At 36.6% G+C, this 25752-nt stretch overlaps 1 protein-coding gene across 4 annotated transcripts in view; it reads left to right on the top strand.

Moving 5' to 3' along the window:
* ubr3 (ubiquitin protein ligase E3 component n-recognin 3) overlaps positions 1-25752 on the top strand; it is a 79359-nt gene that overhangs the window by 4905 nt on the left and 48702 nt on the right. For 2 of the 4 annotated variants that reach the window (XM_088605358.1, XM_088605357.1), the window contains exons 3-25: positions 279-431; positions 1004-1147; positions 1619-1659; positions 1810-1876; positions 1984-2114; positions 2593-2821; positions 4201-4380; positions 5366-5499; positions 6095-6181; positions 6318-6383; positions 6802-6891; positions 7151-7279; positions 7369-7421; positions 7884-8017; positions 9275-9351; positions 10174-10324; positions 12944-13040; positions 14649-14790; positions 15207-15311; positions 17416-17586; positions 19046-19078; positions 20058-20521; positions 23623-23711. In XM_088605358.1, coding sequence (XP_088461484.1) covers positions 279-431; positions 1004-1147; positions 1619-1659; positions 1810-1876; positions 1984-2114; positions 2593-2821; positions 4201-4380; positions 5366-5499; positions 6095-6181; positions 6318-6383; positions 6802-6891; positions 7151-7279; positions 7369-7421; positions 7884-8017; positions 9275-9351; positions 10174-10324; positions 12944-13040; positions 14649-14790; positions 15207-15311; positions 17416-17586; positions 19046-19078; positions 20058-20521; positions 23623-23711 — 2967 coding nt within the window. The remainder of the gene's footprint in view (positions 1-278; positions 432-1003; positions 1148-1618; positions 1660-1809; positions 1877-1983; positions 2115-2592; positions 2822-4200; positions 4381-5365; positions 5500-6094; positions 6182-6317; positions 6384-6801; positions 6892-7150; positions 7280-7368; positions 7422-7883; positions 8018-9274; positions 9352-10173; positions 10325-12943; positions 13041-14648; positions 14791-15206; positions 15312-17415; positions 17587-19045; positions 19079-20057; positions 20522-23622; positions 23712-25752) is intronic. The other 2 variants (XM_088605360.1, XM_088605359.1) reach the window with 1 other exon arrangement.

Here is a 25752-nt window from a genome sequence, read left to right as displayed (position 1 = left end):
CAAATGATGCAAAAGACTCATTTGTCTTCTTCCCTTTTTTGCCTGGAAGAAGTGTAAAAACAAATGTTCGAAAGAGGTTGAAGAGAACAAGCACTTTGTGACTGTGAGTGTCTTGTAGAAACTGCAGTTTATGGCACTGTACTGCCTTTGTGTAGGCCGCTACCTACTGGAATGGGTAATAGAGAAGATAAACTGTAGTATCATGTTTAGTACCATCCCTGGTACAAGTTTCTTCTCTTTATGTGGCCGCTAGAATGTGAATTGTTCTGTGATTCTAGATCCGTCCTCGGAGAGGGATCTGCACAAGGTGCTGCAGCAGCTGGAGCCTCAGATCTCCTTTTTGGAAGACTTAACTAAAATGGGTGGTGCCATGCGAACTGTTCTTACAAAAATCTTAACAAACCAGCAGACCTTCAAAGACTTAAGCATGGGTACAGTTCCACTTTTCTCACTTAAATGTACACTAAAAATAAAGAATATCCTGCCTGTTACCTCCTGTTGCCAGTAAACAACTACAGTACAAAACCGGGAAGTTGATGGGGGGGGGACGCTCATGTACTAAGCAACTCATAAAAACATTGCAAATGTTTTGATGAACATTTTTAGAAAATAACATGTGGAAACTTCACGTTTAAGAGTCAAAGTAGTAGATAAAGGAAGAGTGTAGCTATGATTTTTACCATCTGTCAGTGTTGGATGCAGTGCATTGATCTGGACTGCAGGTACTTTCCTGACTCCGTGTGTGAGTCTGTCCTTTCACAAAGTAAATCTTCTCTCGAGTGTGTGCATGTCTTTAACTCTGTTATCAATTTGCCAAATATGCAACTAGATGCCACAAAACAGTGGTTTCCACTGTTTCTAAGGGATGTTTGGAACTTCTTTGATAATATTTTGGCTTTTTTATATGCTTTCAGAAAGTGTTGCAGGTGGCCAGTTCAGTTTCCTAATTACAAAGGCACTTTAGTGTCATTTTAATATATATTTTCCCCTCCATTTCTCCAAGGACAAGAAGAAAATGTATATGCGAAGAAAAACTATGACAAGTATCTCTCAGCTCTAAAAAGTTCCGGATTGGTATCCTCGGAAGAAAAGACAGGATCTGGGGGATTCGATCCCACAGCCGGAGCCGTAGCCCTCAGTATTTTAGGTGGGTCAGACACCTCAGTCGTCATGTTGTTACTTCACAGACCTGAATGTAACCCAGATATTTGTTATGGGTGCAAATCCAAGCCGGTTGATATGATCACGTGTGTTTTGGACATTTGCTTATTATGGAGAACCTCGGTTAGTATTACCTGTGCTGTAAAAACGCAGAATGTGCTTTTTTTAACCAAGCATTATTATGTTTTGGCATTTTGCAGTATATCATTTTAAAACCCACTTTCTAAAGACTGTAAATCAATACAGATATTCAGTCTTGTCCTGATAGTACAATATTATGACAGAGTAGTATCAGAGGATAAAACTTAGAATTTGGATTTAGAGTATAATTTACCGTTTGAGAACACAATTGTCAATTTTAAAAAGCAGAGAACTATTTTTGTATTGTTTTAATATCTCAAGACCTGTGCTTCTTGTTGTATTGAAACATCTTTAATCCTCCCTTTTCTTTTTCTAGGTGCCACAGCAGCTGCCAGCCCTGAAGAACCTGTTAAAGAGGTACAGTCTGGAACTTGTCAGCACAGATGTTATGCCAGACCTGAGTTCTGTCCATTTGGAACAGCTTTTAGAAGTTCATTTTTCCCAAGTCTCTTTGAAAGTGTTGTTTTCCATTGGTTTCAACAAACCTCTCTGCTTCTTTTTTTAAAGGAGGATCAGGATGGGGGCCAAGGTGTTGGCAAAAGAAAGAGAGTGAAGCTGAGTAGCAGTACCAAAGGTATATTTAAGAGTCTGAGGCTCATCTTTTTGTTGAGGCTGCACATCTTGTTTACCCTCTGCTCCATAATTACACTCGACTATTCACTTTGTTTTGTTGTATTTTAGATCCGTCCATTATGGATGTTCTCAAACACAAATGCTTTTTAGAGGAGTTGTTGTTTTGGACAATAAAATATGAGTTCCCACAGAAGATGGTAACGTTCCTGTTGAACATGTTGCCTGATCAAGACTATAAGGTATGGTTAAGTGTGTGTAAATTGTTCTTCTGTAAGCACTTAAAAGCAAGTTTAACTCTTTTGCATAGAATTAATGTGCTTGCATAGTTTAAGACCCATCTGCAAACATTTGATTTGAATGTGTTTCGTACATTTGTGAACGGTGAAAGTGATCTGAATTTTAACTTTTGATTTGTAGCACAGATGCCAAGCTGTACTGGATTGATATTTAATCAGGCAAATATGGAGGAACATAAGAATTTCAATTTCAATGATCGTGTTTTTGCTTGATCATCTTAACCAGAGATGTTCAAATTTTAGTGTTTGAAGCCCAATGGATCGTTGCCAATGAAGTTCTGGTAGTGATTTACGTTTGAACTTATTTTTAAATAGGGATCGGTTATTACTGCAGCTTGGGCTTATTTTTTAAACTCATAGATGTTTTAATTGAAAGTGCTGATGTTTAATCGAGCCTTTTCTGTGTTTTTTCTTTATATAGATTTCATTTACTAAAACCTTTGTTCAGCATTATGCATTCATTATGAAAACTTTAATGAAAAGCCATGAATCGGATACCATGTCCAACAGAATTGTACATATTAGTGTGCAGTTGTTCAGCAATGAAGAATTAGCTCGTCATGTAACAGAGGAATGCCAACTTCTGGACATAATGGTCACAGTCCTCCTATACATGATGGAAAGTTGCCTTATAAAAAGTGAACTTCAAGGTAAGTTGCCCATAGGCTGTTTTTGTTCGATATTATTGTCCTTTCCAGACATTCTTTTTGCGTTTATCATTTTTAAATTTATGACAAAAGTAAAAATTGTCAGTGTCATTATGCAAGATGATTCTTTTGTTTTATGTTTTGTTTTAATTGTTTGGGTATACCAAAGATGCATACTGCATTTACATTTAATATATAACAGCAAAAAAAAAACTTACTGGATTTAAAAGAGTTACAGAGCTCTCAGTTTGGTACTCTGCCTTCATGAAAGGAGACTTTGAATGTTATATAATATTTTGTTTTAGTATCTTGCAAATTTCGGGCAGAGAGAAAGATTATTCAGATAATTTTATGAATAGGACAGAACACCTACAGCATTGTGAAAAGTTTTTTATGATGAATATTTTAAAAGATTGTGCCCGTAATTATATATGACAATTTTTTTTTCATTTGGAGTTTAGTAATATTGAGTTTTGTAGTGTCCTCAGGATTAGTTGCCTGTAAGGATATATGTGAAAGTTTTTTTTTCGGTAACTTCATTTGTAAAACCCAAGTGAAACATGTTTTTATGCGTGTTTGAGATGCGTTTTTAACAATTTAATAATATTATAAAAGCTACTAAAATCGAGCATTTATTAAACTTCAGAAATACCAAGTGGATTTCAAATGGTGCTAAACATAACAATATGTGAAAATTTCACATTTAGAAAAATTGCTAAACTGTGATGGAAATTGCAGAGAATATTTTTTTAAAGAAATTATGCACAATACATAGTTTCAAAGAATGCAATTCCAGTACTAAAACACCACTGGGGGAACAAAACTACCCCCAGAAAAGACCAGTCAAAAGTTACAAAAACGTTACAGGATAGATGAAGGCCAAGGAAGCATTTGGTAACCAGACTGAATGTCAGGATCTCTTTTCAGTTGAAGAATTGTTACTACAGTAAGTGATCAATGTTAACATCTCAGAATAAGTTAAATCAAGTGTGCAAGAAGAAATAAAAATGGCCTTTGGAACAGTGAAATCAAATGATATGGTCTGGTCAGTCTGAATGTTTGGACCTGGGTGCTACCTGTTGCTCCAAAGGTGAGACGGTGAATGTGAAGCTTGCAGTTCCATTTAGAGGTGTTCTGAATTGAAAATGGAAAGACTTTCATTTTTCAGCCTGACAGTGCTATCTTCATCTAATGCAGATAGTTATAGAGTATAGGTACCTTGCAGTCAGCTGCGATTAAAGGTCATTGCAATACCTGTCAATGACCCAGGCCTTTTCATAACACTGCGCATTGTCTTAGAATGCATTGATTTGGAGATGAGATGTTTGTAAGTTATTTTTTTTTAAAGGTATTCTCAACATGAGTGTTTTGTGTGTTTCCAGATGAAGAAAATAGCCGTCACGTGGTGGTAAACTGTGGAGAAGCTCTGCTAAAGAACAACACCTACTGGCCTTTAGTTAGTGATTTTATTAATATTCTCTCACACCAAAGTGTAGCAAAGAGATTTTTGGAAGACCACTCTCTACTAATGCTGTGGATGAGTTTTGTTTCCTTTTTTCAAGGTTAGTTCTTCTTTAACCTATTATAAATGAACGCACTGATTGACAATTTGACCACTGTACAATGTACAATAACTGTTGTGCCATTTTATTTAGGTTAATTTAGCTTTTTTTGTATGCCTGGAAGCACATTTCTGTGCACTGTGTGTTATTCTTGCATTGTAAAGCTTGTGTTTTGTGAGAAGTTAAATTTAGGACATTTTTTATAAGTCATAACTCAGTTCTGTGAGATGTTGGTACTGGGCCCAAGGGAAAATTTGCCATGAGAATGTTTTGTCAAGGGCTCCTTGTTTATGACCTATTTTTTTGCCTTTCAGCCATTGCATTCACCCATACTAGACTGCCAGTTAGTGTGGACTAACATTTAAACATTATTTAGGCTAAAATCCCATGTTAGGCTGTGAACCAAGAAAAAATTCAGGAAAAACAATTAAAACTTTGTGTCCAGCCATTACTGAGTATCTTCATCATTTTACTGCATGCCCAACTTCCATTAACATGGCTGATCTATAAAACTGGCTCATGAACAGTGCTGCATACCAAAATGTTCTTAAAATGCATTAATATCTCGTAAGGAAATGACACCATGCAAAACAATACATGGATTTGAATTAATGTGTTTTTACAAGCTTGCTTCCTTTCAAAAACAAAAATGTCCAGGTTTTTTTTTAAGCTCATTTCTATTTGTTGCTAGCCAAATTTAGGATTATGTCCTTGGTGCTTTCAGGCCATGAAACCAGAATGTTTGTGTCAGCTAAATTGACAAAAGTTTAGATTTACTGTCAGCTTTAAATACCTGTTTTTTCATAATTTAAAGGAAATATTAGATGTCTCAGGTCATCAAAATAAATAAGTGCTAGTAAATAATGAAAAAGGCTTGCATTTTTGTCCTTGTGTACACATCTTTTGAGCATAGTGCTTTGTGGTCTAAATTCTGTCGCTATGTGTGACACTTGTGCTGCTGTTCACTCTTCTTTGCTCATTGTAGGTATGAATTTGAACAAGCGAGAATTGAATGAACATGTGGAGTTTGAATCTCAAACTTACTATGCAGCATTTGCAGCAGAATTAGAAGCTTGTGCCCAGCCCATGTGGGGCCTTTTGACACACTGTAAAGTTAAGGTAAGGACACTGTTGTTGAGTAGATGCACACCTCTATATTAACACTCCAAAGCACAACAGGTTTTTGTAATACTCCGTTCTGAGTAAAAAAATATTATTTTCTTCATGCTCAAATATTGTGCCTTTTAAATAGTGTACAAGTGACTATGCATTCTGATTTTTATCTTTGAGTTAATACACTATTTTGCCAGAAGTATTTCTAGAAAATTACAGAATCTCAAGGACACTTTTTAATACTAATTGACATTGTTGACTTTTTTGCACATGAAAAGTCACGAAGCTTCACAATCAGCCAATCAGTATTTGTGATGGCTTTCCAAGATTGGAGAAGCACTTACAGTAATGAAGTCATGCTTTTGCGCCTGTGGTAACATCTGCAGGCTCGGGAAACAATTTAATTTTCTCAGTTTATTTTGCAAACGCTTTTTATGGTTGGGTGTTTCATGTTATGGAATATGTGACGTAATATAATATCAGTTTGTTTTGTAGCTGTAAGTCTGACTTGAGGTTACTTGTTTTTGTATATAGACATCTACCATGAATATAATGGTTCATCCAATATTTCAAATCTTATGTTTTTTATTTTATCCTTTAGGAAACGCAGGAATATACAAAAACAGTTGTTCGGTACTGTTTGGAGACTCTGCAGATGTGGTTTGATGCGATCAGCTTTGTTGACGAGGTAATGTTTTCAGTGCTGTACATTTGCCATATTCAATTTTAATATTTATTGACACCTGAGTTTTCATTTGTAAACCAGTGAAGGTGGTAAAGTATGGTTATGCTTTCTTTTCTAAGCTTATAAATTGTCTTTTCAGCCTGCTCCCAATCAAGTAACATTTCACCTGCCCTTACATCGCTATTATGCCATGTTTCTGAGCAAGGTGAGTTTTCCACATACTGTACGTTAGTAATAAAAAGCTGTAAAACTAATGTCAGATGTACTTTTTGAATACTAATGATGATGATAAAGATCAATGTAAATTCCTGAACCGTAGAGGAAATTGCTGAAATACAAAACCATTAAGTTTAAGTCACTGGTTTTAAAATAGTAATGCTCAAATAAAACATGAGTTTACTTTCAGGATGGGATTTTTCTTAATTGTTGACAATGTGAGTATAGGGAGGCCAGGTTCTGTATATAACACTCTGTGAATTATGTGTATGATGTCTGGGTAGGAGATCTGTTAATGAACTTAATGAATCAAAATAATAAACAGACTAATATAACCCTTTCATCTTTGAAATAAATGCACAAGCTTTCTTTTCAAATCTTAATGCACCACCTTCATTTTTTTCAAGGCTGTGAAATGCCAAGGGTTGGACTTGGACTCGCTTTTACCAGATCAGGAAATGCTTATGAAAATAATGGTTCATCCGCTTCAGATTCAGGTACTATATCGTATATAAAAAGTGTACAGTCTCAGACAAGTGGTAAAATAATCAATGTTTTCCCAGTTGGTCAACTGGCTTGACCCTCTTCCTCAGTGTGCTTCCCATCCTTTCTGGAAAAGGACCTGAGAATTTACTTCCATATTTTATCGGTTATCATTAGCATTCTCACTTTGAAATGATCAGCTGTTTGTATTTCTTAAACCTGAAAATGCTTTCTGGAGTGTTGGAATGATGGTTATCTCTTTGTATCTTCCAGGCTAGCCTGTCAGAAATCCACAGTAACATGTGGGTCAGGAATGGCTTGCAAATTAAAGGTCAGGCCATGACTTATGTACAGTCGCATTTTTGTAACTCCATGATAGATCCTGACATCTATCTCCTTCAGGTAATGTAAGGTTATTAATTTAGGTAAAGCTCAGTTAAAGAGACAGATAGACACTGAGGTTTGACTTCTTTTCTGTCTTTCTCACACAGGTCTGTGCATCAAGGTTAGACCCTGATTACTTTATCTCATCTGTTTTTGAAAGGTACATATATATATCGTCAATTCTGTTTGTAGCATTGGACTGTTGGCATCTTTTAGTGGAACAGTGCTTAACAAAACTCCAGTCTTTATTGGGTTTTCCTTATGAATCTGTTAAGCACTATCATATGGGAGAATTTTGTGTTTTGTATGACGTTCAAATAGTGGATTTCAAATTTTAAACTGAATAGTGGTGTGACAAATATCATAGGTTTTTTTCCTCAAAAATCATTAGTTGGGAACTTTGTGTTTTAAAAATCTAGTTACTGCTGCATTCTTATTGCATACTTTTATCTGACTATTTTAAATAAGTTTCACAAAAGCTTTGTCGGATTTCGTGAATCATTATTTTTGTAACCTATGATTGTCTCCGTTTAAGATGATTTGATGGGCAGGAGGGTGGTAGTATAATGTATTGCAATATTTAGTAAAAGTGTTTTGCTCATAGCAGAGATGTCTTTTGCAGATTTAAAGTTGTGGACATGCTGACAATGGCCTCACAGCACCAAAATTCAGTGCTGGATTCTGAACAAGAGAGACCGATGCTGGAGGGAGCCTTAACATTTCTTGTTATATTGTCTAGCCTTCGCATTCATTTAGGTGAGTACAAGACACTTCAGTTTTCACACACATAATTTCCTTTTTCTGTCCTGCAGTCATTACATTAATGTTTCTTTAAATCTCTCTTTATATGATTCAGTGTGTTGCAGACGCATTTTTGTGGTATTCTTCAGACCCTTATAAGAGGTATACAGATTTCAAAACCAGCGTCTCACTTTGAAAACTGTGGTTATGTTGTGGTGCAAATTAATGTAAATATGAATTGATGCAAATTAAGATAACCTGCTGTTTTGAAACACCTTTATGAAAACAAATATTGATTATTGGCAATAATGGGGAAAAAAGCAAACATTGATTTATTAACTTGCCACAATTCTCTTCATTAATGATGAAATTTGGCTATAGTGAACCTGCTCTGTGGATCCCAGCGCTGTAAAAACAAAGTTATGAGACAATTGGGCACTTCAGAATGGTCTCCATGCTGTTTTTCTGACTTGCACTTGGTGTGCTGCAACACAACTGCTTGGTCCCTTTTGTCCCAGTCAGGCTGTCAGGTTCATCAAAGTTCACCCAGTGCTGTATGTAAGAATCTGAAGGGAGTTTGTGAAATTGATGTTGTTGACAATAGACCGGGTCGAGGAAGAAAAGCCAGTTTCTCCAAAAACAATTCAGGGGCCCTACAGTAAACTCAAGCACGATCGGCCTTCATCCAGTAGAAGTCTTGCGAAAAACTCCTGCTGCGGGGACACCGAGTTTTTTCTTGATCTGCAATATGCAATATGTACTTCCGTACAAAATGGTCTCAACGGGTATGAAGCTGTTGGGAAACCTTTATTGAGGACTGGAAATGAAACAAAAACAGGATAAAGTTTGTTTTTTAAACAACTATTTGCTTTTTAGGTAGACTTTTTCATTATTTTCCGCAGTGCTTTCTAAAGCCAAATATTTTTTGGGAAAGCTTGTGGTTTAGGCCCTTGATAATGCTGATCTCATTTCTAGCCATTGAGGAGTACGGATCAATGTGCGTTTGAAAGCATACAAACACAATAACTTTTATGGAGGGGTTTAGTATTTTGATTAGGAATCATTGGTTCTGACTTGCAAATAAATGTCCCCCACACTGGCCTTCCAGAGAGAAATTGCTGAATAGTATTTCTTACCTTTGAAAGTATATCCATATATCCCATTTTCTAACCACTATATCAACCGGAATGGCAATAGGTAATTGATAATTGGACTTTTACTTTGAAAAGCATGTGAGTTAATGCTGAGTATGTTTTTTTTATTCTGTCACAGGCATGGCCGATGATGAGATTCTCAGAGCAGAAATGGTATCCCAGCTGTGCATGAATGATCGGACCCACAGTTCCTTACTGGACCTCATATCCTTTCAATTCTATATTTGTTTTCGTGTTCCTTTACAAAACACCCCCCTGTTTTGTTCATCAGTGAGGTTTGCTTGTCCAGCTTTCACACTAGCAGAGGAGGAATCAGAACTTTTCTTCCAGAATGTGCTCTGTTGGAACCAGTGAGTGGTTATCAGCATGTAAAGCCAGACTGACACTTGTTGATCACTTCTCTCCCTCAAGCTTACATAGATGTATCTTTGACAACGTCTCAGTGGATATGATTTTTCCAAACTCTGCAAATAGCTTGACTTGACTGCAAATAGTGATTTGATTTATCTTGTTTTTCATATAGAAATCTACGGTGCCCTTAAGGGGACATGGTGTAATTTCTTTTTGGAAGCAATCTGGTGATTGATCAGGTGAAACGTTTGCGTGCGTACCAGACATTTTCAGGTGAGCACCGGATACTATCGTGCGCGTACCATATATTGTTCCCGGTTACACCATGTCCAGTTATGGGCTCCGTAGATATCCTATTAATCCTTTCTTTAATGGGATTTTTCTTTTCTGTTCAAAACAATCAATCCCAAAAGATAATTATACTTATATTTTATATCTACCTTTAAAGTATTTGCTTCCAAGTTGTTTTTTTGTTCTGCATAGATCTGTCTCTTTTCAAAGATATTTTTCATACAAGAACACTAAAATCACTTCAGTCCCTAGCTTTTCATCTTGCATTTACTGTACTTTAGAGTTTTCGTTGATGGGGTTACATTATTTGTTATTCAATATTCAGGGCAAGCCTCCTGCCCTAGTTTATTGATGATGCACTGTTATTCTTAACACTATATCGACATCCCAGAAAATCCAAATCCCAAAAGTGGGATTGTTCCAGGCAGTTACAGCTTTGAAGCAATGCTTTCTTCCGTTGCTGATTTTAAAGCTCCCGTTTTTGAGCCTGGAGGTTCAATGCAGCAGGGAATGTACACACCTAAAGGTAAGCACGTACACCTACATCCACACAGACTGCACTTCTCTTTACCAGCAGGACTTCTGTTATCTTAAAATCAGCTTCTTTAAATTATAATAAAACCAGGATCTTTAGATTTCCAGTGTTACTTGCAGGGACTGCATTTGGTATTAGTTTAAAATGTACTTTTCAATAACCAAATGGGAAGAATTGGTATCAATCCAGAAATTGCATTTCTGTAAAAACATGAAAAGATTAACAACTGTTAACAACCTTTAGCAGTAAATGTAAGGGTAAATTAAATTTCTTAATGCTAGGTGGTAATCGTGCTGGACTCTGAGACCTCTTTGTTGTAGTGTATATACTTGGCCATACCCAAGTGTCATTCCAGAGTCTTCATCTTGTTTTAAAAATATGATTAAAACAAACTCTGGCCCTCAGGTTAAGACTTCGCTAACCCTAGTCTTAAATTGAACCTTTTCTCTAATCCTAATTCTATGTGTAAACCTGTCTTTACTTTTAAACCCAGCCAAAGCCATAAAACTAGCTCACACCACGGGCTGTAACCATATCATTAAGTCTAATACCTAGACCAGTTCTTAACACTCCCAAACCTAACTTTCCCCAAACCCAGAAATTCAATTTCATTTACCCTTGCCATATCCCTTATCTAGATTTTAGCTCTTACTGTAACTCAACGCAAGTCCTGAATCCTATCCTGATCGTACTTGGGGAGAAGGATAAAGGTAGATCTCCGATTCAGTTTGGGACCAGTTAAAGAAATTGAGAAGACATCTGCAATATAAAACACAAGTTTGTAATGTTGATTAGGAGATGTCTTGGGTAGGGAATGTCCAAAAAAGTCCTTACAATCCATTGCAATGCAGGATTTGAGCAAAATAGGTCTTTAATTGGTTGATGAAATTGCTAATGAATTCAGTCAAATAGCTAAGCTGATTGTATCAAATATCTGAATTTGGAATCTGTTGCAAGCTGTTTGCCTTGCAAAAAGACATGCAAGTTAATAAAACTGGTTATTTAAGATAAAATCTTAAATTATTTTAATTGGTTAAAAGAATTACATTTTGGATTTTACAAGAAATCATTTACTTGGAGTGTATTTATACTTAGGAATGCATATGGAAAGTAATTATCGGCATTTACATTTTTTTCAGCATGTGCCTGTGTGAAAAATGTAAACTAACAATTTGTCACTGTTTCATGTGTGTCATTTCCTCTAGTAGCCTGTAGATGGGGTTAAAGGTTTGCCTAAATTTTGCTCTGCCTGCAATGAATCATTTGTTCTTTGTCTTCGTGCTCCACCTTACAGCCCCTTTGGAGAAGGCAATGAACTCTTTCACATTGAACCAGTCTTCTGGTGCTGCCATTCGTAGTCCATTTCATTATCTCCAACTGGAAATACCCAATTAACTCATCAGTGCAGCTGTGCTTAGTGATTTCCATCCATCCAGCCATTTTCTAAACTGCTATATCCACTGATTTTGGACTAAAAGTTAGAATTGATGCCTCTTGGCTTCTGGGTTAGATTCTGGCCTAGAGAACCTTCCGTGTGGTGTTCTTGTCCAAGTGGGATCTCTCTGATACCTCACACGCTTCAGAGATGTGCTGCGCTGGTTAATTGGTGTTCTGAATTGTCCTGTGTGGCAATGCATGTGTGGATACCTACCGGGGTGTGGTCTCTCCTTGCATTGTATCTGTATTTGCTGTGTATTTATATTAGTACATGTCGCCATGTTAGGCTTTGGCTTGCCATAGCCTTTTAGCAATAAAATGGTTGCGGTGAATGGACAGCTCTTTATATATGGAAAAGAAAACGAGATGGTGGGTGTAAATTTGAGAAAGCCTTGTGCATGACCTGTTAATGGTATAAGTATTATTATAGTGTAATGTTCATAGTGTATAACTAAGAAAGTTCTCTGGGGATGTCAGCAGGAATTATTCCTCTCTGTAATGTAAATGAGATATTTCTAGGCTTACTTCCTTTCAAAATTTGCTTTGCAGTACACAAAATACCATCATAAAACTATAACTTGTTTTGTAAAAAGTTAAATCACAAACGGTAACTGGGCTGCGGTTAAATTAAAAAATCTGGTGCACCTTTTCATGGTTTATCTAAATAAGCAATAATGATCTAATTGATTGACAGTTGTCAATTTAAGTACAGCGGCTCCACTACTTTAGGTCAGACCACTTCATCCACTAGCAGAAATCAAAATATGCGTTAACAATACGGTAATTATAAATGGTGAATGTTTTGTTGCGGTATTTTGTACTAATAAATTGTCTATAACCCAATATTTCCTCATTCTTATGTCATCATATTTTCTAGAAACAAACTATAAAAATAACTATAAACTAAAAAAGAGTTTATAAAAATAGTTTCCTTCTATAGTGAAAGATTTGCTTTAGTTTTTCATTCCTTAAATTGTGCAAAATTATATTGCATATTTTGATTTGTAGATTGTATTAGCTGTCCTTGATTTTCTCCTTCTTACTTGTGCCACTAGAGGGCACACTACTGCCATATTTCAGTATTTCAATTCTGCTGAAGAAAAAGGTACAAAACACAATTGAATGTGACTGTTTTTTGCCATCTTTGCTTAATGATTTGGATTTATTTTCTAGCTGAAGTCTGGGAAAAAGAATTTGACCCCATCATGGTTATTCTCAGAACAGTTTACCGCAGAGATGTGCAGTCTGCAATGGACAGATATTCAGCATTGTAAGTGGTCAGCTGCAAGAGCATTCTGTGATGATGCAAAAAAAATACTAAAATATGCTACTGCTTTGCATATCAACAATATGCTTGTAATTACTAAAATATTTTTATTATGTATATAAAATACTTACAGAATGTTATCACTTGAATATCTATCACCTTATTCATTTATTTTTATCAAAGGTCAGTCTTTAGTTTACAAGCGATAGATTTGGCATTGCAGATTCTAAAATTAAAACTATTTTCTAATTAAATTGAATCTATTGTACCTGAGAACACAAAGCATTTTTCCCCCACAAAGTGTTGTGGGAGTCTGGAACAAGCTCCCCAACTGTATTGTAGAAGATGATAGTCTGGCTGCTTTAACAAAGTGATCCTTTCATCAATTAAATACTAGTAAGCAAATGAGCATCACTTATTTGTAACTGTTCTCATATATTTGTGTTCTAAACTTTATGCAGATTTTTTAAAAGATAGGTCAGTTCATGGCAAAGTGTTTTGTACATTTCAATTTTTGCAAAGCAGTGGGTGAAAAATGTGGGGTTTTGCCCCATATGGTAACATGCCCAAAATAATGTGAGTTTTGCTCAGAGTAGAATCTTAATTTGCCCTTGGAAGTGTTTGCACATAGAGGTGAGACGATTGTGATATGGTTAGCTTCAATTAGTGTAGTATAAACCACAATTCATATTTCAACCCTAACCTAACAGACTCTTGGAAACCTCTCCATGACTGAATACATTTTAAAGACATCATGACAAATATCTAAATTGAGGTGAAAACATAATATTATCTGAATTTCATGAATAACATTATAATCTGTGTCTTGGCTAAAGGCATTGAAACCCTATGTGTGAGAAGTTCCTTCATTTTGTAGAATATTTGACTTCATTTTATAGTTCTGAAGTAATATTAAGTGTCTTGCTCTTAGAATTCCCTAAAGAACTGGTTTTCCCTTCCTGTATCTGAAGCTGATGTCAGAATTTAGCAAGGAAAATCCTAAACTGTGAAATTGGCAGTTTGAAACATTTCTTGTCAAGAACTGAAGCTTACTTTTTTTTAAGCCTAGGTTGTGACTGCTCACTTAAACGGCATTAACATACTGTTGAATTTGATGAATTACCTGTCAGCCTGACTAAATATTATGTAATTCCATTATTCAGGAACAATTTGATAGCAAATAGAGTGGACTAGTCCCTTGAGCCTTGGATGGTTTTTAACATTGGACAAAAAAACATGCTTCTGGATAATTAACCAAAAAATCTGTTGGTTTGTTCAACTGTCAAAGTACTGTCAAAGAAATGTACCAGTATTTTGCAAACTCATACACTTACGCAACTATTTTTCATGCATTGTTTTTTTGTGTGATTATTATTAAAGAAAGACACATTTTAGAAAGCATAACGTCTATTTTTGATGTTTCAAAAGTGATAGGAATCTTGCAGCTTATTGCGTTTGAAGACATGTTACTGTGGAATAGATACAGATGCAGTAGAAATGCTAGAATTATAACCAAAAGCACACCAGCATTTTTACTCTTTAAAAACCACACAAAGCTACCATGTAAGCTTAAAAAATATATTGACGTTTTCCCCCTTTTTCCCCTGTCAGCTTGAAACAGTCTGGAATCTTTTCAGGAAATCCATGGCCTCCTTACAAAGAGAGAACACCCCTACATCCTTGTTACAAAGGCCTTATTCGGCTGTTGCACTGCAAAACTTTACACATTGTGCTCTTCACTCTGCTGTACAAGGTAACGTGTCCAGGCTTTGGATATGAAAGCAAGCCCTTTCTTTAAAAAGTAGAATGCAATTAATTGGTCATTGTCCATTAATCTCTGTATTATTTAATTGCTTTGTTATGAAATTAAAAAGGTGAGTTTCATTAGACATGGTTGAAATAAAAAAATCAAAAACATTTTTTGTTTTGTAGTAAAACAAACTTCTTTTTTGGTATGTTATGTCAGATGGGGAAACATTTTCAGAATTGCTAGTTATGGAAATGTACATACATAATACAAGATAAAATAGCTTATTAGTAATGGTAAATTTAACAAATGTTTTTTTTTAAGTTAATGAAACAATAAGGTCAAGCAGAAATTGCAGCTGCTGGGTTTTTGGTAATTAAAAGAAAATACTTTAATTGCCTTTTTTAATTTGTGGTTTTCAGATCTCAGCAGACCATCCAAACATGTCAGAACATGTGCTTTGCATGGTGTTGTATTTGATTGAGCTGGGCCTTGATAACACGCTGCAGGAGGAGCACGAGGAAGAGGTAGGGGGTGTTGGGATGCACAATGCCGACCCGCTCTTTCAGAGATGGGCTTTCAATGGACAGCGACGTCCATCTAAATAACAAGCTTTGTATAAAATATCTCAAGATGTTGACATGTAACATGTTTTAGCATCCTTTGTTTTAATTTGTGCTTTAAAGAACAACAATAAGGGACATGAGACCTTCTTTGTATAAAAGCTTTTACGTTCATTTTGGTGTGTCCATTAAAGACACTAATGCTTGCATCAAACCATGCACAGTATTTCACCTGGTCCAGACATTACAATTCACTGGAGAGCTCCTTATAAACCCAGTCCATTAGGTTTAGATTTTTCTTTTATTTAGACTGTTGAAATGTGTAATATTACATTTTAAATTAGCTTGTAAAAATAGCAGATTTTTTTTCCTTTCTTTGCATTCTTCTGTCTGGGAAGAATGAAATTGCTTCATTCTGTGAATGCCCCAGTACCTGAGCATTAAAGATCTCTTTTATCAGCCTTTGTCTCCTCGGGCGCTCGTTGCAGGTGGCTTTGAGTGGCGATTTTGTAATTGAGCACACAGAGGCAGGTGCAGTCCCCAAGCTATTTTACCAATGGAGCCTGACAATGTCCTGCTCAGACAGGCTCTCCAAGCTAGTCCAATCAAATTGAACTGCACAGCCAATCAATTTTACTTCCTTCCTGCAGCCTTTGTTAATAGGTGCAGTCTTTTCAATTCTTATATAAGCCTGCAGCTTTGACTTTGTGATGTTGCAGGGTTCATTGAAAGATTGCACTGGCAGAAAGTTCTCCATTTTAATCTAAGGAAGTACTTTTATTTACTTAAAGGAATAAAGCGTTCTTCTTTACTAGAGTATAACTTAACTTGTCTTCCAGTTAACGCCTGTAAATCTGAATTGGTGAAAACATATATTCAATGTTTGTTATTGTGAGTATTATTCTGTGTTAGACTTAAGACTTTCTTAGAATAGGTTTTAATTTTTCTAAGTTAAAAACTGGAATGATGTTTCTCTGAACATTCCATAGTGTTTCCTCATTTCACTTCATGTCTAAGTAAATGCCGTAAGAGTGCATGATTAAATTTCAGTCTTGGGCATCACTGATGAGCCAATGCTCTTGACTGTAATGTGGAACTGTGGCATTGCCCTGAGCTTAACTGTTCAATTTAGAACAATAAGTGCTTACCTGTTAATCCTAAATTTCAGGTATGATAGCTTTTCAAAGCTCTTATGAGATGTAAATCAGTGAGAATTTGTAATCAGGAAAATAACAAAAGTTACAAGTGAGAGGAGACCATTTGGCCCATCTAGCCTGTTAGTAGTTAATTGATCTAAGTGCCTCATTCAGATGTTTTTTTTGAAAGAGGCTAAGGTATCTGCTTCAGGCAGTTACCTGGATGGGTAGCTTGTTCCGTACTCCCACTACCCTTTGGGTTCTGTTCTTGGTGTTAGATGCACTTTTGTAAGTTCCATTTGTGTCCCCTGGTTTGTGACTCACTGTTCATTATGGAAAAGTCCACTGTGTCGACTTTCAGTGCCTTGGAGGCTTTTGGATGCTTTTATCAGGTCACTTCATAATCTTCTCTGTTCAAGACTAAAAAAAAAAGTTGTGTTTTTTTCAGCCTGTCAGTGTAGGACAGTGCATTAAACCCTCGAATGCATCTGGTTGCTGTTCTCTGGTCTGACTCCAGAGCAGTGATATATTTTTTGTAACATTGTGACCTATGAAGCCTGACTAATGTATTGTAAAGTTTTAACATAATGTTCCTTGATTTAAGTTCTCCTTTTTGATTCCTTCTTAAGATCAAAGATAAAAAATCATATGTCAACATAAACACCCATGTCTTTTTCATAAGTAGCCTCTTCTAATTCCGGTTATTAATACCTGAATGCGAAGCCCTATGCTTGTACACGCGAGTATAGAGGAGACGTGTTTTACAAACATGCTTTCAAAATTGTAGAATATATAATGGCAGAACTGGTACATTCAAATTCAACTCCTGGGGAAGAGGAGAGAAGTCGTTCAAAACTCCTTCCCCAAAAAGGGTCAAGCACAGCATCTTGGAAAATGTTCTCATCACTGGCGTTCATTCTGGTTTCATGTAGGAGCCCTGCATTGAGGAGCACTGTCATGACAGCTGGTTCCCTGGCACTAACTTGGTATCCAACTTGAATCATGTCATCAACTACGTGAGAGTAAGGGTGCCAGAGACTGCCCCCGAAGTCAAGAGGGAGCCCCCCGCTACCACAAGCTCTGACTCTTCTCTCTTTGCCCAGGTCAGTATAAGAACCTTCTTCTGAGTTCGGTACCCTTTTCGTTTGGTCTTGCAAATCAACATACATTTCCTTTGTTAGAAAAGGGGTTATCGACTCTTTTGGATAAATGTTATTTACTTTTCAAATCCTGATTGATAGAAAATTAATTGCTAGGGGGTGGCTCAGTGGGCAGGCATGGTTGCATTGCAGCACTGGGGTTCAACACCTGGCCTGGGCTTCTGTCTGTGTGGTGTTTGTATGTTCTCCCCATGTTCATGTGCGTTTCCTCCATGTGCTCTGATTTCCTCCCACAGTCCAATTTATTAATTGGCTTCTAGGGAAATTGGCCCTGGTGTGGGTGTGTGTGTCTGTGTGTGCCCTGCGATGGACTGGCGTCCTGTCCAGGATGTGCCCCTGCCTTGCACTCATTGCTTGCAGGGAAATGCAACCCTGAATTGGAAGAAGAAGCAGTTAGAAAATGGATGGATGGAATAATTGCCAGGATTTTTCATTCTATTGACCCTTTTCAGTAGTGCTTGCTTGTCTCTGCTGGAAACTGGTGGCAGCCGCTCAATCAATTTCTTGTCACACCTGCTTAGCTGTTGCCTTCTAGTCTGTGGCAGATGAAATTTCGTTGATTGCACTGCTGACTGTCCTCATTTCATTTCACAGGGAGCCCTCTATAGCTATAAAAAACACAATGCAATAGCTGCATATTCAAAGGCATGAATGTCATGGTTATATTTAGAAAACAACCCAACATGATATGACTCATTGCTTACAGTGTAGTATGTACATGTTGTGCCATATAAGGATCAATGTAAGATGACAGATTAATTGAACTTGCATTTTTCGCTTAACACCAAATAAATTCAGATTGCCATTAGAACGTCTATGTCCTTTACAAAATATGGACTGCCAATATTTGTCATAACGGCTTGGTAAGGAAGGTATTCACATGTAACAGTGGTCGACCCAGGCTTTATGCAGATGTCCTAGAATTGTAAGTGTTCATGAACAAAATGCTATGGATATTGAATTCCTTAGGGAAAGATTTGGAGACTGTTACAAAAGAGGTTAATAGATAAGTTTTCAATAACAAAATGTCTTGTCAATGAATACAAAAGGTAAACATCACATAGTTAATAAAAATGGAAGGTTACATGATTAAACCTAAACTTAGTTCAGTACCAACATGAGTTGTGATGCTCTTTACTTTAAATTTTGTCAAAGAGAAATTAAACTGAAAATGTTATTTTTTAAGAACTAAATTAAGATCCAAACTAACAGTATTTTCTAATAGCAGCATTATTTTATTTTTTACTTGGATACTTGATTCTTTTTTGTAAGATGCTTCAGATAAAACTATATAAACAGATATTGTACTCTTTGTTTTTTTTTTAATGTATGACTTTGACTCTGACAGAAAAGGTTATTATATTTTCCTTCAAGCGCTTAAATGTTTTCTTTTGACTCACAGACCTCCAGGCAAATGGCTGGCCCTCAGCGAGAGGTAGCTGTGCATGTGTCAGACTTTCAGCATAATTAATAGGGGCTGGAAATAAGCATGAAAGTACAGTTCTGTAATGGGATGACAGATTTTCTTGAAATATTCCCTTCAGCATCTTACCATGTGTGCCCTAAACAAAGTGAATTGTGTGTGTTATTGCATTTTTTGCTGCTTCAACATTGTATTACAGGATTGCCTTTTTCAGTATAGTGTGGTCTTGTAAGCTTTCTGCTTATTGAATGCTAAAACTAATTAAGTGTTAGGTATATTTCTGACCTTTAACAGCATGTCACAATGATTAATACTGCATTGAATTTGGTGATTGGAGGAATATTTTGATGCTGAGCTACCCAGTGGAGATATTTCAGAGGTGTAATTATTAAACCATTATGATACAATTTTCTTTGTATTATTTTTAATCTTCACATTAGAATTTGAACGAAGGCTGCTGTGCTTGGTAATTAGTCATACCATTTTACAGTGCTGGCTCCCTTAATACATAAACACAATCTATGTGGTGGTTTGTATGTATGTAGTGGAAGTGGGACATACTTTGTCTGCACATCATTTCTGAATGTCACCGAGAGTACGTTTTCGGAGTCCCTCTGGTTATGTGCCCTTGTTTTTAGACTGCCACACTGAAGTGCCATCCTCATGATTCTCACTCATCCCGTGATTTGTCAGCGTCGTCTGGCTTAAAAAAAAAACCCTGTGAAACCCTGAAGCTATTATAGGGCCAAAAACATTTTTTCTTCTCACATATCAAGTAATCACTACATTATTTCATGCTGTTTTGTACAACATAGGGAGCAGATCTTTACATTAGTCATTAAATTATAATATACATAAGTACAAAGGTGATATAAAGGTAGTATAAGGTAATTCATTTTTGAGAAAACATTGAACGAAACATGGTAGGCTGTAAAATTAAGACCCGTCTGAGAAAGAGCTCCCTTTCCATTGTTTCTGTTTTTCCCCATAGACTCTGAGGACAGCTCAGGTTTTCAGCCTGGTGGCTGAGCGCAGGCGGAAGTTTCAGGAGATCATTAACCGCAGCAGTGGAGAGGCAAGCCAAGCTGTGCGCCCCAAATCATCATCAACAAAATGGATCCCCCCAGGCTCCACTCCGCAGCTTGTCACTGAGATTTTGGAGATCCGCGAAAGCATGCTGTCCCTGCTGATAAAACTGCACCACAAACTGTCAGCGAAACAAAACTCTTTCCACCCCCCCTGGCTGGATGACCCAGAGGCTTTTGTAAAGCTTGACTCCACAAAGTACACCCATGGTGATGGCATCACTGCAATTGAGCGCATCTTGACAAAAGCTGCAATCTGGAGTCGCCAGAATAAGCGCAGCATTCAGGAGATCTGCAGGAAGATTTCACCACCTGTTCCTCCTAAGAAAAACAGCCCAGTTGACAAAAAAACGCTGGATAAGGAGGAGAGGTATGTGCTTTGTTGACCTGCTGCTGAGTTGGAACCAGGGAAGACCCTGGATAGTTACTGTGAAGTGTTCAAAAATAACATGTTGCAGACTGTAGGTGCATCATGATTCCAAGCAGTCCGTGCGAGTTCAATGAATCAGTTAATACTTTTTGAAGTGCACCATCAATGGCTGCACAAAGTAAGCATGGGTAATCGGATTATTAGAATATTATCAGAATCCCATCACTTTCTAAAATAACAATTCAAAATATTTGTTTATTATACGTGCTGAATATTAAAACAGAAGCAAGTTGTAGCTTCTTGCTTTGTAGTTGCTTCTTGAACCGTTGAGTCAGTTCACTTGCTGTATGTCCTGCTGTATGTGATGTGACCTCAGTCTCTGGCGAAAGTGCAGTCTCATGAAATTTAAGTCTCCCCTTTTTGTGCCGTAATGACAGTTTAGTGGATGTATGTAGTGCTATGATGAACATTAAACAAATTATATTTCTTGTACAAATAGCAGCAAGGTTTTCATATCTAGATACAGTGGAAGACATCTTTGTCATTGAGATGATTTGATGATCTTTTGCAATAACTCCCAACAACATGAAGGATGACATTTGATATTCCATAAACACATTTACTAATATCAGAGAATTTCTGACAGTCTAATAATGAAGATTAATCTAATCTGATACTGGAATGCTGCTCACATGAGCTCGTCTCATTTCTTATTTTGTTTTCAAGTCCTGGTCTGTTGTAATGAAGATCGAATAGGCTATAAGCACTCAATGATGACCTATTTTTGGTTGACTCGACCTGCAGACAAAGACAAAGGTAGCATCTCCCACTAGATAGGCCGTTGCTATAGAAACTGCAATCCGGCAATGCAAGAGAATCAGAATCACTCGTGATATTTTTCAGGCTTAGTGTCTCTGCCTCTTAAGCTGTCAGTGAAAATTACTGAGCTGCACTGGACCTGTCAGACTTTGTTTATGTCTTCTTATTAGGGGTCTCTATTTACAGTCAAGCCTGGTTTATCTGAGCCATAGCCAGGGCCAAAGAGAGAGACGTCTGGAAAACAAGAGCTGTGAAAAGCCAAGAGGGGCTTTTTTCAAACCGATAATTCTTTTAGTCATGTGCCATTTTGCTTGTATTGCGTTTCTCAAAATATGATTAAACCTACATTTTGGCTCGTCTTTCAAACATAGTTTTGTACTTGTACTTCAGCTGATATTTTCTAAGTGTTTTATCTTTTCTAAAGCAAAATTAATTGTAATACTACTAAAATCGCCTCCCTATCCTTCCTAGTGCACTACATTAAAAAGACAACAAAGTCCATTCTGTTTTAAATACATTTGTCTCTGGCCTAAGAGGCTGAAGAAAATCATTTAAATTCCTGCATTTCTAAGTGCGCAAATGAAAATGAACCAAGAACATTTTAGTAGTTAGGAAACGGCTAGGTGGAAGACAAATTTTACATAAATAGTAACACACTATTTTCAGTGATATTTTTGTTGAATTCTATACATTTCCAATTTACATGAGCATATGAGAAGCTAATCATTTCACTGCAGCTGACACAGGGCATTCAATTTTCAGAGCAGGCTGAAATAGCTCATTTTTTAAATGCTGTCTTTTCTCCTGATCTGAGCAGTCTTTCTTACAAGGGTCTCTTACCCACTGTGTTGTTACCATGGAGATGCATTTCTGGGTTAACACTTTCATCTTAAAGGGATTCTTTTGAGGAAATCTAACTTAACCAAAAATGAGCACACCTGGTCATCAACATTTTTACGTAAGCGTTCAAAGAAAAACTAGGGCTGTTTTACCTTAAATGTTTCCTACTTTAAAAATCCCACTTTCTGAAGTATGTTCTATAGATAAGATGAAAGTAATAAAATTACAAATATTCATCAGATCACTTGCAGATGAGGAGATACACTGCGGACAAAATGCGTGAGCCCTCCCAGTTCCATACTGTATGCGTATACTTGTATATTTTAGTTTAAAAATGTAATGAGATTTTCCTGAAAGTCTTAATAGATTAAGTTAATGTATAATACAAAGCCACAAGTTCTATTTGTATTGTGTAACAAAATGGTCAAGCAGTTAATATCCATATCTGAATAAGTATGTGAACCCTTAGATTCAGATACTGGTGGCACCTTCTTGAGCAGCCATGACTTCAGATAGACATTTCCAGTAACTATTTATCAGTCTCTAGCATTGACTTCTATTAATTTTAGCCTCAATCTTCCTTACAGAACTGTCAGAATAATGTGAGAGTTTTCGTCTATGAACAGCTTCCCTCAGGCCTTTCCATAACATTGCAGTGGGGTTTAGGTCTGGATTTGGATTAGCCAATCCAAAACATGAAATTTCTTCTACAGACAGTGTGTTGTAGGTCTGCTTATATGCTTAAATCATTGTTTTGCTGCACGACCCACTTTTGGCTCAGCTTCAGCTGATGATTGGATGACCTGAAATCCTTCTCCAGAATTTGCCGACACAATGTGGAATTCATGGTTCCATCTTTGATGACAAGCCATCCGGGTCCTGGGACACTAAAGCAGCCACAGACCACGATAATCCCACCACCGTGTTTGACACTGGGGTGTCATTCTTCTGTTGGAAATCAGTGTGTGGTTTTTGCCACACATAATGTTTCTCCTTGTGGTCAAATAGTTCAATATTAGATTCACCCATAGAGAGAACATTCTTCAGGTATTCTCCTGGTCTTGTAGATCACCCACGTGTGATTTAGCAAACTTGAGACAGGTGGCTATGTGATTTTTAGAGAATGATGGTTTCTTCCTGGCTATGAAAACCACTCTCATTCAAACGTTTCTCAGTGGTTGACACACAACCACTGACATTAGCCACAGTAGGAGAGGCCTGCAGATCCTTAGTAGCTCTAGAGGTCTTTGTGTATTATTTTAAAGCAAAAACAAATCAGAAACAGTCCCTAGGGATTTTTAAACAAGTTCTGAAGTTGAAGTATCCATGTGTTATGAGCTAAATTGAAAACTACAGAAATGGTTATCAACCAATACAAGTCTGCTTAATACTGAGTCTTTTATTCTAACGTAAACCTTTCTTTTTTGCTGTGTAAAACTCAGACGGCAGAAGGCCAGAGAGAGACAACAGAAGTTACTTGCTGAATTTGCTTCCCGGCAGAAGAGTTTTATGGAAACTGCTATGGATGTTGGTAAGTGAGAGCTTACGTTTTTGGAAGTCCTGACTTTCCTGCAGTACTTATTTTTGTTTGAAAAGGGTGAACAAGACTTCTTTATAGTGTTCTCTATTTAAGACTATAAAGGTTAATGTCTTTTAGCCAGTCAGTTTAATGCCCAGGAATATATCCAATTGCTGTTCTCTGAAATTATTACAAGACAGCAATGTATTTTTGTAAAGTGCTCACCAAAATTGTTGAAAATAGTCTAAATCATTTTTACTAATGCACTGTCAATTTTATTAGCAACCTGCTTAATTTAAATTCTGTACATTTAACTATACAGTATATCAGTATACTGTATACTGAAATACAGTACAGTATATCCTAACATTGCCTATTTTTATTGCTTGCCACGTTGTCTAAAATATATAAATGTCATTAAGTCTTTTTCGTATCTAGCTTCTTCAAGCTCAGTGTTCCCCATATCTTTTTTTGTACTTTTTACTTCCTGCATGTAATACACTGCTTTTGTCTACCTTAATCATCACCCGCAAGGTGTTTGCCCACTCCTGAATTTCTTTGCAATATATCCATTAGTAGTGTTTGCTGATCTTATGGAATTTTTTCTTAGTGTTTTTTGGTATCATGTGAAAACTTCACTCTTACTCTCACTTTCACTCTACAGCAGAATGTATATCTATGTATATACAGTATAGATCCCAACATAGATCGCTGTTGTACTCCACAAACTGGATCTCCCAGATTGGTGCATGTAATGTTTTTGATCCATTATCCATAAGAGGAACTTTATCAAAACCCTTAAAAAAATCGGAATATACTGTATTGTATGCTCTGTGTTTCTATTAATGTTGTTTCTTATTGAATGATCTGTAATAAGTTGGTTAGGCAAGACCTAGCTCTTTCCTAAATCCATGTTGACAATTCCCTAGTACCTGCTTTCCATAAAAAAGATCCCTTAATGTAGTTCTAATTGTTTCCATATGCGTACATAATTACGAAGTTCTGTTTTGGAATTGATGGACACTGCATTATCAGTTCTCCAGCCCATGGGTGCTACCCCTGTCTTAAGCAAGTGATGGAAGAGTGCAGCTGGTGGCTTCAGATTTGGTCATCTCTAGTGCTTCAGTTACCTAAGTTCAGTTAAGACTTTTCCCTCTTCTATGCTGATACTTGATTGTTGACTCCTCAGTGAATATGTACTTGTTTAGCAGGGTAGCAACTCCAAGTCTCTGCAGGCATATTAGTTCTTAAGTTAGTTAAGCAAGACCTGCAACTTCCAAGTATAGCCTAGGATCGTTTTTCTACAGTACATAGATGGCCCTCTAGTTCTTATCGATTGTTTAACTTTGTGTAGCAGAAGTGAGACTTAATGTCTGTGATTTTGTGGTTCTGTTTCACATTCCCGTTTTATGGACAGAAACGTTTGCAATTTTTCAGTCTTTAGATGCAGTCCTTGTCTTGAGTAACTGTTGGAAGAAGTTTGTTGATGGTTTATGGATGTGAAAACCCGTAGAAAGACATCAGGCCTCAGAGATTTATCTTCAGTGCTTCAAGTACCTGTAGTACTTTTCTATGCTAATACTGTTTATTACAGAATTTGTACTTCCTCAGCCCGTGGTATACTGTATTATTGATTTCAGTAAACATCTGAGTGAAATATTAATATAATACATCAATCATTTCCATTTCATCAACTAGAAGCTTCCCCATAATTATCCAAGATAGATTTGATTTAATTCTTTACTGTATTTTTTTTTGTAAAACTGGATAAAAAGGTACTATATAGCATTGTTCCTTTCTAGCTGTCTCATATCTTCAGAATGTAATTTTCCACCCAGGCTTGCAGTTTGTTATACTCCTTTGCTTTAACTGCACCCTGTTTTTTAGACCTTTTCTAAAGTGCTTTCTTTATCCTTATATCTTTTTTAACTGATTTTAAAGCCGTTTGGGCCACTACATTCTAGCCTTTGATTTACTTTGGGGACAAATCTGTTCTCTTTATACTGTTTCTGTCCATACTTTACCATTTCCATGTCCTTGAATGGAAGCCATC

The sequence above is a fragment of the Lepisosteus platostomus genome, chromosome 14 (assembly GCF_059453375.1).
Source record: "Lepisosteus platostomus isolate fLepPlt1 chromosome 14, fLepPlt1.hap1, whole genome shotgun sequence".
NCBI classification, from domain to species: Eukaryota; Metazoa; Chordata; class Actinopteri; order Semionotiformes; family Lepisosteidae; genus Lepisosteus; species Lepisosteus platostomus.
The sequence above is the reverse complement of the archived record's forward strand: the minus strand, read 5'-3'. Positions and strand labels throughout refer to the sequence as shown.